Genomic DNA, 12,463 nt, shown 5'->3' with positions numbered 1-12,463 from the left:
CTCCAGCAACTAGATAGCAGAGGACTACTGGCTTTCAAATGTGGCTCACTCCAGCACTCTGTGGAGTCAGAAAGGCCCACCCAGTAGCAAAGTTGGACCAGGGGGCTGTAATCTCTTTCCCCACCTTGCACCTCTTTCCTGCCCGTGGGGCTGTGGTTCTGCTCCCTCCAATAAGCAGATGTGCCAGGGCTTTGCATCTGCCAGAGTTAATGGAAAGTTAATGCCCCCTCAGCCTGGCCACCACCCTTCTCTACCTGCTGGCTGGGGGAGGTGTGGCCTGACAGTCTCGGGTACTCAGTGGCAACTGGAGAGTGTTCCACCTAAGATCAGTCTGAACCTGAGGAAAACAAGGACCTCTGTCTTTTAAAAACATATTTTTAATTGACATAAAAGCTTTCAAAAATTAGCATTTCTAACTTAAAACTTTTAAATCAACCTTCCCTGAAATTTAAAAAATATTATTTTTAATTGACATAAATGATTTAAAATATTAGAATTTCTAGTACAAACATTAAAACCAACTTTTCTTGAAATTGTCTTTTTCTATTTCCCCCCTAAATTATAGCTTCTGTTAATTTTTTCCCATAATGGGGGATTTATGTATTTTTAAAATGTTATATTTATTTAATATTTTATTAACATTTTAAATATTTAATACTTTTTTCCCTATGAGATTTTTTTCAAATTAAATCATAGCTGTGTACCTTAATGCATTTATGGGGTACAATATGCTGGTTTTATATACAATTTGAAATACTTACAACAAACTGGTTAATATAGCCTTTACCACACTTTCTTAATTATTGTGTTAAGACATTTATACTCTACATTTAATAGATTTGACATGTACCCTTGTAAAATGCACCATAGGTGTGGTCTCACCGATTACAGTCCCTCCACCCGACCTCTCTCCTCCCCTGCCTCCATCCTCCCCCTCCCCCTCCTCCTCTTCACCCTTCATTTTGGTCCATGAATGGATTAATAAATTGTGGTAAATGTACACCATGGAATATTATGCAGCCTTAAAAAAGATGGAGACTTTACCTCTCTTATGTTTACATGGATGGAGCTAGAACATATTCTTCTTAGTAAAGTTTCTCAAGAATGGAAGAAAAAGTATCCAATGTACTCAGCTCTACTATGAAACCATTATATAATCACCCACACTTCCATATGAAAGCTATAATTAAATTTTTCTTTAAGAGGGCCAGGACTTGGGGAAACAGACATGGTCCCTGATCCCCCAGGGCTTAGGACAGCACCATGCACACAGCAGATTGTCAATAAATGTTTGTCGAATGAATAAGATTTTAGACATTAGTGAAGTAAAATACATGTAAATATTTACCAGAAAATGGCAGAGTTTTCAGCAGTTTTTTAAGTTCCTTATCTGTGGTCTCTATTCCCATATCTTCCAGAAAACTCTTCACGTCTCCAACATGAATCTTCTCTCCTTTAGAAAAAGGAAAACACAATTTCAGGTTATAAGGATGTGTAGGCTCGGCACCTGTAGCTCAGTGGCTAAGGCGCCAGCCACATACACTAGAGCTGGCGGGTTCGACTCCAGCCCAGGCCTGCCAAAACAACAATGACAACTACGACCAAAAAAAAAGAACTGTGTAATACAGTAGAACCTCTGTAAGTTGACCACCCAAAGGACTGCAACAAACTGGTCAACATATGGAGGTGATCAACATAATGAACTAGGCCTAATGTACTGATACATACATGTGCATGTCTGGTCTATGAAAATTAGGTTAACTTAAGAAGGTGGCCAGTGTAGGGAGGTGGTCAAGTATGGAGGTTCTACTGTATTTTATATTATGATAAACCTATCATGTACAGAGGCACCACGCCCAGCCTATACACAGCATTTGATTCCGTTCATTTGTCCTCTGTGTGGTTACTGTGGATGGTCTGCTCACATCCCTTTGAGCCTTATTATGTCAGTGCATGCTAGCCCACTTTCAGTTGCTAGTATCTTGTTGTCTGTGGCATTTCTTCAACTGCCAGAGTTCACTTTGCTTATGGTCAGACAGCTGGAAATGCCAGCAGCATAATACTGCTTTCTCCTCCTTTAAGCAGGTTTCAACTAATGACTGATATGAGTTGGTGTAAAAATAACTTACTTCTATAACCCCTCCCTTGAGGCTATATCATTTCCCAGATATCCCTTGTGGGATTAAGCTCCAGTTACCTGCAATGGTAACTTGTTTGTTAAACAAATGCTTTATTGGCTACCTTCATCCATGTCTCACTTCGCCACTCCCCCTGTGTTTCCTGGGCTCACCTTCCCACTACTTGCATTTGTAATTGTACCTCAGGCTTTGTTTTCTGGGGTACCAAACCTAATTTAAATATCCTTCATCAGGCTTTCGGAGTACCATATTTTTTGGATTTCCACCTACATCACTGGCCACTCCTTGTTTGTACTGCTTTAAGACCTCTTAATATTGAAGCACTCCAGGATTCATTCTCAGTCCTCTTCTCATCTCTACCTATATTTGCTCCTTAGGTAAATGCAGTCAATCTCATGGCTTTAAATACCATCTATATGCCTATAGATGTATTTGTACCCAGATATATTTCTTGAATTTGAGTCTTTCTAGTAACTTTGTACTTTACATCTGTATTTGGAGGTCTATTAGATATTCAAAATGTCCCAAACTGAATTCTTAAATTTTCTTCCTCCCAAATTTATACTACTGGCAACTTTTTCATCTCAGTTAATGGCAAGTCTATTATTTTAGCTAATTGTTTAGGACAAAAATCTAGGAAACACTCTTTTTTAATTTACTTAATTTTAAAAATTATTATAGGTAAATAATAGTTGTGTATCTTTAAAGGGTACATATGAAGTTTTGATACAGGCATTACAGTGCGAATTAATAAATCACACTGCAATTGGGAATTCCGCACTTCAGACATTTATCATTTCTTTGTGTTAGGAACGTTCCAATTCTACGCTTTTAATTATTTTAAAGCATACGCTAACTTATTATTGACTTTAGTCACTTTATTGTGCTATCAAATATTGTTCATTTTAACTATATTTTAACCATTAACCATCCCAAATCTCCCCCCCTTCCCTGCTCCCCTTCCTAGCCTCTTGTAACTATCATTCTACTCTCTGTTTACACAAGATCAAATGTTTTTTTGTATTTGCCTCCCACATGTGAGTGAGAACATTTGAGATTTATTTTTCTGTGCTTGGCTTATTTTACTTACATAATATCTTCCAGTTCCATCCATATTGATACAATGAAAGGATTTCATTCTTTTTTGTGACAATATTCCATGTTGTGTACACCATAATTTCTTTATTCATTCATACATTTATGGACACTTAAGTTTACTGAAAATATTTCCACCATTTAGAAGCATTCTTGACCTTTCTCTTTATCTTAGTACTTTACATCTAATCCATCAGAAAATTATCTTGACTCTTTTAAAAAATATATACAGAATCTAACTACTTTTCATCATCTCCATTGCCTTCTACCTTGGCTTATGCTATAATCATTTCTGTTATTGGTTATCTGAGAGGTCCCCTAAATGGTTTATGTATTTCTTCTGCTGATTCCTTCATTCCACTTCCCTAGACTATTTTCAACAGAAAGATCTGATTAAAACAGAAGTCAGATCACATCATGCCTCTGCTCTAAACCCTACAACAGCTTTCCATTTATCTCAGAAAATAAGCTCAAGTCCTTGCTGGGCTTTCAAAGCCCTGACTGATCTTGTACCCATTGCCTCTCTTATCTCATCCTCTATTACTTTTTTCTTAGTTGCAAAGCTTCACCTATACAGACCTACTCTTTGAAGAGTTGTTCTTTGAATACTCCAGGCATGATCCTGCCTTTGAGTCTTTGCCCTCATCCCCTCTGCTTGCCATACTCTTTGTCTAGAAATCCCCACATGGCCAAAATCTTCACCTCCTTCAAGTTTGTGCTCAAATGTCAGGCCCCAAGGAGGCCTGATTATCCATGTCAGAATACACTGCCTCCTTCCTCAACACACTCTGCTCTCCCAATCTCCTTTATTCTATTCCATGCCTCATTTTTTCTCATAGCATTTATCAATCTTTAACATATTATATAATGTACTTCTCTTTGATGTTTACTGTTTATTACTTATTTCTTTTGCTAGAATGTGAGCTCCATGAGGGCAGTAATCTTTGTTTGTTTCTGACATAGCCTAAGTACCTAGAACAACACCTGGGATATGATAAATGCACCATAAATAATTGTTAAGTAAACAAATGGAGGAAACACTATTTTGTTAAAAATAGAGTTCCACCTAAAACTTTAAAATCACATAATCTAGAATTAATTGCAATATCTCACTCACCAGTAATGTTTTTAACTTCATCCAGCAGCACATTCAAATCAATCTTCTTATTATCTTTAAGACAAAAAAGCATCAAAAAGATTTTATAGAACAATGATATGAAATCCTTAAATCCCAAATTCAGTCATTAGAAAACATTTTCCTAGAAGTTTATTTTTTCATGCCAGATACTCCTCATTAATTTGATTAACATAGCTGTTGCTATCTACCCTATAAACTATCAAAATGCATAAATCACAATGTAAGAGGAAAGTTTAAACCATTCTACTTTCCTTCAGGACATGTACTATCATTAACTTAGTCCTTCCAGAAGTTGGAAATTTTTTTTAAATTAAAAAATTTTGCTTAAAAATGGTATTTCTGGCCAGGTGCTGTGGCTCACGCCTATAATCCTAGCACTTGAGGAGACTGAGGTGGGTGGAAGCTTGAGCTCAGAAGTTCAAGACCAGACTGAGGAAGACCCCATCTCTACCAAAAATAAAAACACTAGCTAGGTGCTGTGGCAGATGCCTGTGGTCTGAGGTACCGGGGAGGCTAAGGCAAGGGGATTGCTCAAGCCCCAGAGTTTGAGGTTGCTGTGAGCTACCATGCCATGGCACTCTACCCAGGATGACAGAGTAAGACTCTGTCTCAAAAAATAAATAAAAATGGTTATTTCCATGTTGTCTGTGCTGACTTTACCTTTAGGTTTATGATCACGTTGGTGCCTAGCGATCCACTCGAAGATTCATGTTGGTATGCATGTCTGGTTGTTCTCAGGTTGCCAATGTGATCATTATCATGTTCATGGATTCAGTTAAAGTCCACTTGTGATGACAAAACTTTCATTTTGTAGTGGTCATTCTCAATTAAAAGACCTTTTTATAGACCATACTTAGTTTCTTTGGTCAGTATTTCTCAAATTAAGTTCTGAAGCCATGAAGGTCAATGGATACATTTTAAACACTTTGTAAAATTGCAAGTTTGAGAAACATTGGATTGGGATTTTAACACAGTACTTAAAAGATGCTATCACTCTAATAGGCAAGATTTGGTTTGGAACTTTTAAAGCTGCCAATGGATACATTCATTTTACACATACGATTTGGTCAAGCTACTCAAATATGTTCACACTGTTTGTGTTATTTGTAAAACTCCCAAGACTTTAAATTCCTCTGAGGAAGAGATACCAAGAATTACTTTGCATTCCTGTAACCAGTTCCATAAGCAAGAAAAAACATTTAAATAGTGCTTTTAGTTCCTTTGTGTTTCAAATGAGTTTTCAGTGATGACATTTTCATTAGAGCTAGCTGCTCTATGTGGCCTTAAATTGATGGTACTGGTACCAATACGTTTTATCTCAACACCAGTAGGTTAGCAACTTCAGTTTCAAAGTAGGCCAAGAATAGACAGACAGCTCTCAGTAAGATTGGATGATGGAAATTTTGTAACTTTGTTGTACTCATGCATTCTTTTGAGTTTCTTTCCCAGGAATGGGGGAACATCCTTGTAGTCATGAGGTAACTACAGAGTCTGACACCACCTGTTTGTACAAAGAAGGTAAGTGTTACCCACCACAAATTATGTCCAAGGACTCACCGAGTCTGCACAGAAGGCTGAAAGAATGACCAATATTAATCTCTAGCTCTTTACAATACTAAAATCCCCACCTTGGGAGGGATTTACCAGGATGCATGTACTAGCATGATTTCCCATTGTGCTTGTGTGCCCTGCCTTCTACCCCAAACACATAATGATGCTTGCTCCCCTCATGCATTATTCATTTCACCTCCAGAAAAACCCCTGACCCTTTTGATTGAGGAGGTGGATTTGTGGCAGTTCATACTCCCATCTCCCAGTTGACGCTTCCACTGTAAAAAAATCCTTTCTTCATGACAATCCTCTTTGTCTCAATAATTGGTTTTCTGTGCAGGGAGCAACAGTGAACCTCCCAATGCCTACTGTTACCTAGACATTAGTTTAATAGTTTACACAAGATTGATGTTCTATAAATGTTGGCTAAATAATAGTTATAGTAAAATGCACACAGAGAGAATGAATTAGCTTTAAAATCAATATATACTTCAAGTTCTTTGAAGAATAATTTAGTTTTGCTTGTCCTTTTTATGCCTTTTTGATTATATCAATCTTTTGTTTTTTTATGGTTTTATAATACTTTATTATTGTATACATTATCACATAAAAGTTATATAACAACTTTAAAATGGGATAAGGAAGAACCTTTTTTGGCTAGAAGTCTGTGCCTGCAAAGAACAGATGCCATCATGCCCTTCGCTTCCTGTGTCTCTAATTAGCTCCACTGGGGCTAATTAGGGCTTTACCATTTACTATTCTCTAATGGCTTTGAAACAATTTTCTACCTTATCTCAGATGATTACATAGATGTACAAGGTACTCCACAAGAATTATAGTGATAGCTTCATATCTTAAATCACTGTTCTGGTGATGTTTTAAGATAATAGGAAAACAGGATAATCACAAGTATCTACATTTATTACTAGGGATTTAAAATCCAAAGAAAAAGTCATTTTTTGGGAAAAATGGCTTATTTTATTAAGGCAAAAGCATCAAGGGCCTAGAACTGTGCCTGATAGACCAAAGGCATTAAAGTTTATGGAATGAAAGAATGAAAGGTACTATTGATGTAGAAGAGCACGTATAGTATTCATTGACTTGGATTAATTTTATATTTTTACTACTTCCTCTAGGAAGTTCCACTAGCGTGAGACCATCTTAGATGGTCTCAACCTCCTAATGCTGCGACCCTTTAATACAGATGATGTCGCCATGCTGGGTACTCGTATGTGGGCGTAATTTGCATGTGGGCAGACCTGCCTGGAGACTGGTAGAGGAGCCGTGTCTCGGTTCCTAAGACCGTTGGAAATATGTGTTTTCCAACCCCCAAAGGGGTCGCAACCCACAGGTTGAGAACTGCTGAATATATTCTGAATTTAATTAATTTCATTTGCAACATTTCTATGTTAAATTTCTTCTTAAATTTGTTTATTTTAGTAGTTTATGAAAGTATAACTTAGTGGTTAAGAGACAGTTTCTGGAGCCAGATTGCCTGCGTTCTTTTCCTGGCTTTACTATTTATTGTTCTTTGGCTTTGGGTAGGTTTTAACTTCTCTGTGCCTTAGTTTCCTTATATGTAAAATGGTGGCAAAATAGAATCTACCTTATAGAGTTCTTTGGAAGATTAATTAAGTCAATAACATGTAAAGTGCTTGGAATAGTGCCTTGGACATGTTGTGACTATGTGGTATTGGTCATTGCTATTTAATGCTGGATTAGCAATAGGGGCTAAAAGATTAATATCCTTAGTATTCTTGTTAGACCTTGGCATTTCCTGTGGTGTTACATGGAGAGTTGACACTTGCCATCTTTTTGTTAGCGTTCTTAGTGATTCTTCCCAAATGGTAGCCATTGGGCTCGGGCTGGTAGCTATAGTGAAGACCTTATTCTTTCTTTTTCTTCTTTTCATATATATCCTATCTTCAATTATTCTAGTCCCACTACTAGCCTCATGCCCAAAGTTTTATTAAGGGGTACTTTGATATTCAAAACTCTCACCATCAACTGGCAGATGCTCCTTCAGTATCTGGATTTCTTTCTCCTTGAGATCAATTCCCATGTTTTTTATGAAAGTTTCCATCTTATCTGAAGACAGCTTTATTCCTTAGGAGATAATGGGTGGATATAAGAAACATTCGTAATGATATAAAGAGTTGGTCATTCTAGCTCATGCTCAGGTATCAATGCTACACAGAGATTGAAGAGCAAAGAACAATTACACTATTCAAGTAAACATGGTTTTGGGTCCTAAGTCAGGAATTTCAGCACTGATTTGTAGGATTCTGTTATGGCTTTTAGGAGAACTTTTTAAGAGATGAAAATGAGGAGTTAGGGGTTTCTGGTAAGTCATGGCAAAGATCAAAATCAATCTTTTTTGGATGTGTCTGCATAATAAGATTTGAAACTTGATAAACTAATGAAGAAAAATAAATAAATGAATAAATCAAGTCCATGGATTTATTTCATCATAATTCCCTGACAAAAACTTATCACCCTCGGTAGAGTGCTGTGGTTTCATAGTTCATAGCAACCTCAAACTCTTGGGCTCAAGTGATCCTCTTGTCCCAGCCAAGTAGCTGGGACTACAGGTGTCCACTACAACACATGGCTATTTTTTAGAGACCGAGTCTCGCTCTTGCTCAGGCTGGTCTTGAATTCTTAAGCTCAGACAATCCACCCTCCTCGGTCACCCAAAGTGCTGGGATTACAGGCCCTGAAAAAATTTTTAAAGTGTTTAAAAATCTGTCAATCTTTAATTGACAGATAATAAGTGTATATGATTATAGGTTAGAATGTGATGTTTTGATACACGTAAATAATTGTGGAATGACCAAATCAGGGTAATCAGCATATCTATCACCTCAAATACTTATGAGAACATTTAAAATCCTTTTTTGTAGCTATTTAGAAATATAACATAGATTATTGTTAACTGTAGTCATCTTGCTCTACAATAGAACACCAGAACTTATTCTTCTAATCGAATATAACTTTGTATCTGTTGCCCAATATCTCCTGGAAATATTTTAATAAAATATATTTCTAGGTACTATCCCTGAAAATTCAAAATCAATATAGCTGGAAAAGGCCAGTGATCTGAACACTGTAAAATTGTTTCCCTTGGTGATTCTGATATATAAATATATTTGGGAACCAACGTTTTTAGGTCTTTAGAAATTATTAAAATCATTTTGGTGATTATAATGTGCCTAAAACCTGTAAAGATGAACACTGAATAATAAACAATTGAGATAGCAGAATTAATAATCTGAGAATGATAGAAATTAAAAATAATAGCAGGGTGGTGCCCATGGCAGTTTAGGCAAAGGAGTAGGGTGCCAGCTCCATATGCCAGAGGTGGTGGGTTCAAATCCAGCCCTGGCCAAAAACTGCAAAAAAAGAAAAGAAAAGAAAACAACAAACAAAGCTTGATGGCTTCATTTTTATCTGCCTTTTCATCATATGTCTAACTTACCTTCAAGACTCTCCAATTCTTTCATTAATCTGTTCTTATACACTTTTCCTTTGGCTGTAAGACAGAGAAAAATTCTAATCTCAGACAGCAATGGAGATATTTTAAAAATAGTATAAAATATGTATAATTTCAGAAACATAGATTTTTAAAAGTTTTGTTCTAGAAATTTATATATTTTTCATTTTCAGGAATAAAGCTCAGGAATGGAAACAGATCTCAATTTGGTGAAATCATTTTGGGTGTGAGACCATGGAATATTCTTTATATAGGGAGTTATGAGTCATGAAAATTCATATGCTAAAGCTCCCTTGAAGGCTTCTGTGGTATTTTTAATGCTCACCATCAATTGGCAGATTATTTAGTAGTTGCATGGCTTTATCTTCTGTGAGATTTATCCCCATATTTTCCAGAAAATTTTCCAGGTTAGTAGTATCAATCTTCTCGCCTTTACAAAGTGAAGTGTAAACATTATTGAAAATCTGAAGAAAATAATGATTCTATATTATGATAAATGGCTATCTGGCATTGTTTGTAGATTAAACAGTAATGGAGTAAATCTGGCAAGAACACCAGCTATTGCTAGGACAAAGTCCTAGAGCTTTTAGGCTAAAATGATTAACGAAGTTAGGCTATGAGTCATTAGATGCAAACATTCACCAGTAAATAGGTAGAATGAGAGAATGTATCAGCAAGGGAAGCAGACAGGGGACCACCTACTGTCATAAGCATGGGTAAGACACAAAGCTAACAAGTTTGTTTGGTAATAGACTTAGTTTTAGTTCCTGGTTAAAAAGATGGAAATCTCCACTTACCCTCGCCCCCTGCAACATCTGCTCTGCTTGCCAGGTGGCTCAAAATTGTCCTTCACAATGGCTCTTTTCTCTAGCTTGAAGATGCACTTTATTTATTTATTTGAACATGACCATAAGATTTATTTTTGTGCTTCCATCTTTTTACCCTGAAGATTTTTTTTTTTTTTTTTGTAGAGACAGAGTCTCACTTTATGGCCCTCGGTAGAGTGCCATGACATCAGACAGCTCACAGCAACCTCCAACTCCTGGGCTTAAGCGGTTCTCTTGCCTCAGCCTCCCGAGTAGCTGGGACTACAGGCGCCTGCCACAATGCCTAGCTATTTTTTTAGTTGCAGTTCAGCTGGGGTCGGGTTTGAACCCACCACCCTCGGTATATGAGGCCGGCGCCTTACCAACTGAGCCACAGGCGCCACCCTTTACCCTGAAGATTTTATTATCTTCATAACAAAATAAAAAATGAGGCTCAGAACTAGATTACTGGATCTTTTTATGTCCTTCTAGTTCAGAATGCTTGCCTCTCCTAATAGCCAGCACTCTCTAGATCTACAGTTGGTCTCAATGCATTTAAACCTCAGAATGATCTTTTTCATAGTTTTATCCCCCTCTCTCAGAAAATAGTCTTAGACTGCCCCACCATAGCCACTCTGATTTTTTGTCATAATGCTTCTTTCTCTGGGGATACAGAAAACCTTTGTTATGTTTGCAGGAGCACTACTGGCATGGAAAAAAAGCTGAAGATGCAGTTTAGACAGACAATTCAGATGTTCTAGTTATTTCCAATTCCTGCATAGGAAAATTCTTGCTTTTCATCCTCTGGAACTATAGTACAGTGTTTCCGAGAAGAGAGGAATCTTTGAAGAGTTAATTAGTCATTTGCACAAGTGCCTGGGAAGAAATGTACATAAGAGTTATTTTCCCCAAGATGGTTCACACCTCTCTTGCAAAGCCTTGGGCCAGGGGAGATTCTAATATCCTCTTGTAACCAGCCCAGGGAATGACTCTTCAGACACAGTAGAGCAACTTCCCACTGTGCTAACTTTATCAGGCTTCTGACAAGACCTGGACATTCTGCCTCAAGGGCACTGGTCTAACTGTATCTTTTCTTCTATATCATTCTCATTCTCCAAAATAAAAGCCGCTCAATGGCTCGGCAGGTGCAGCTCAGCTGCTAGGGCGCCAGCCACATACCCTGGAGCTAGTGGGTTCGAACCCAGCCCAGGCCTGCCAAGCAACAATGACAACTACAACCAGGCGTTGTTGTGGGTGCCTGTAGTCCCAGCTACTTGGGAAGCTGAGGCAAGAGAATCACTTAATCCCAAGAGTTGGAGGTTGCTGTGAGCTGTGACACCATAGCACTCTACTGAGGGTGACATAGTGAGACTCTGTCTCAATAAATAAATAAATAAATAAAATCTCAAATTTTTCTATGCTTTTAGTCTATTCTGTTTTACCACCTTGAGCTTTCTTTCCATCATTAGCTTCTTTTCAACCCTTCCCATAGTGTCCTCTGGAATTGATTTCATTAAAAATTAATTTCTCTATCTCTTATGGACTATTCTTTTTACCTTCTTTCCTAACTGAACTTTGCCTCTTCTTAATAGAGTTTTCTGCCTTTTTTGAGAGAGAAAGCCAGGCATTTTTCCATATCCCATTTGTCTCAGGGCTTGGCATTTTACTAGATTGCAATTGCTGCTTTCCAACCATAACCAAGCCTCTCCTAAGATTTATGAAATTTAGCTTTATTGTTCTTGTAAACTACGAATTTCTTGTTCACTTCCAAAGCCTATCCCAAGACCCACAGTCTTTTGCATCCAAATTCCTAGTTCCTGGTTATTATTATAGGGAATTCCAGACTTTATATAGATAACTCATCCCAAAATGTGGCCTCCAGATTTCTTGACCTTCTTATTCTCAGTGATGACCTCTTAAATCCTGTACTAGTTAACCATCAAGGATACATCCTGGACTTTTTCATCACCTAGAAATGCTTTATCTCTAAAATCTTAAAATCTTTTTTCTTTTTGGGGATTCATTGAGGGTACAATGAACCAGGTTATACTGCTTGTGTTTGCTGGGTGTAGTCCCTCTATTAATAGTGTCCTTCCCCCAACAGGTGTATCACACACCATGGCCCTATATCCCCTATTCCCCCTCCTCCCACCATGTACTAGAATCAATTGTCCTCATATTAGAATTGAGTATATTGGATTCTTGCTTCTCTATTCTTGTAATACTTTACTAAGGAGAATGT

At 37.4% G+C, this 12,463-nt stretch overlaps 1 protein-coding gene across 1 annotated transcript in view; it reads right to left on the bottom strand.

Annotated features, from left to right (window-relative positions):
- EFCAB3 (EF-hand calcium binding domain 3) overlaps window positions 1-7,954 on the bottom strand; it is a 97,920-nt gene extending 89,966 nt beyond the window's left edge. The window contains exons 1-3 of the mRNA XM_053568994.1: window positions 7,924-7,954; window positions 4,351-4,404; window positions 1,349-1,453 (exon numbers count right to left, since the gene is read on the bottom strand). Coding sequence (XP_053424969.1) covers window positions 1,349-1,409 — 61 coding nt within the window. The 5' untranslated portion in view covers window positions 1,410-1,453; window positions 4,351-4,404; window positions 7,924-7,954. The remainder of the gene's footprint in view (window positions 1-1,348; window positions 1,454-4,350; window positions 4,405-7,923) is intronic.
- Between the last annotated feature and the right edge of the window lie 4,509 nt (window positions 7,955-12,463).

Source organism: Nycticebus coucang, chromosome 18 (genome assembly GCF_027406575.1).
Source record: "Nycticebus coucang isolate mNycCou1 chromosome 18, mNycCou1.pri, whole genome shotgun sequence".
In the NCBI taxonomy this organism is placed as follows: Eukaryota; Metazoa; Chordata; class Mammalia; order Primates; family Lorisidae; genus Nycticebus; species Nycticebus coucang.
This window is presented reverse-complemented; position numbering and strand designations above follow the sequence as displayed.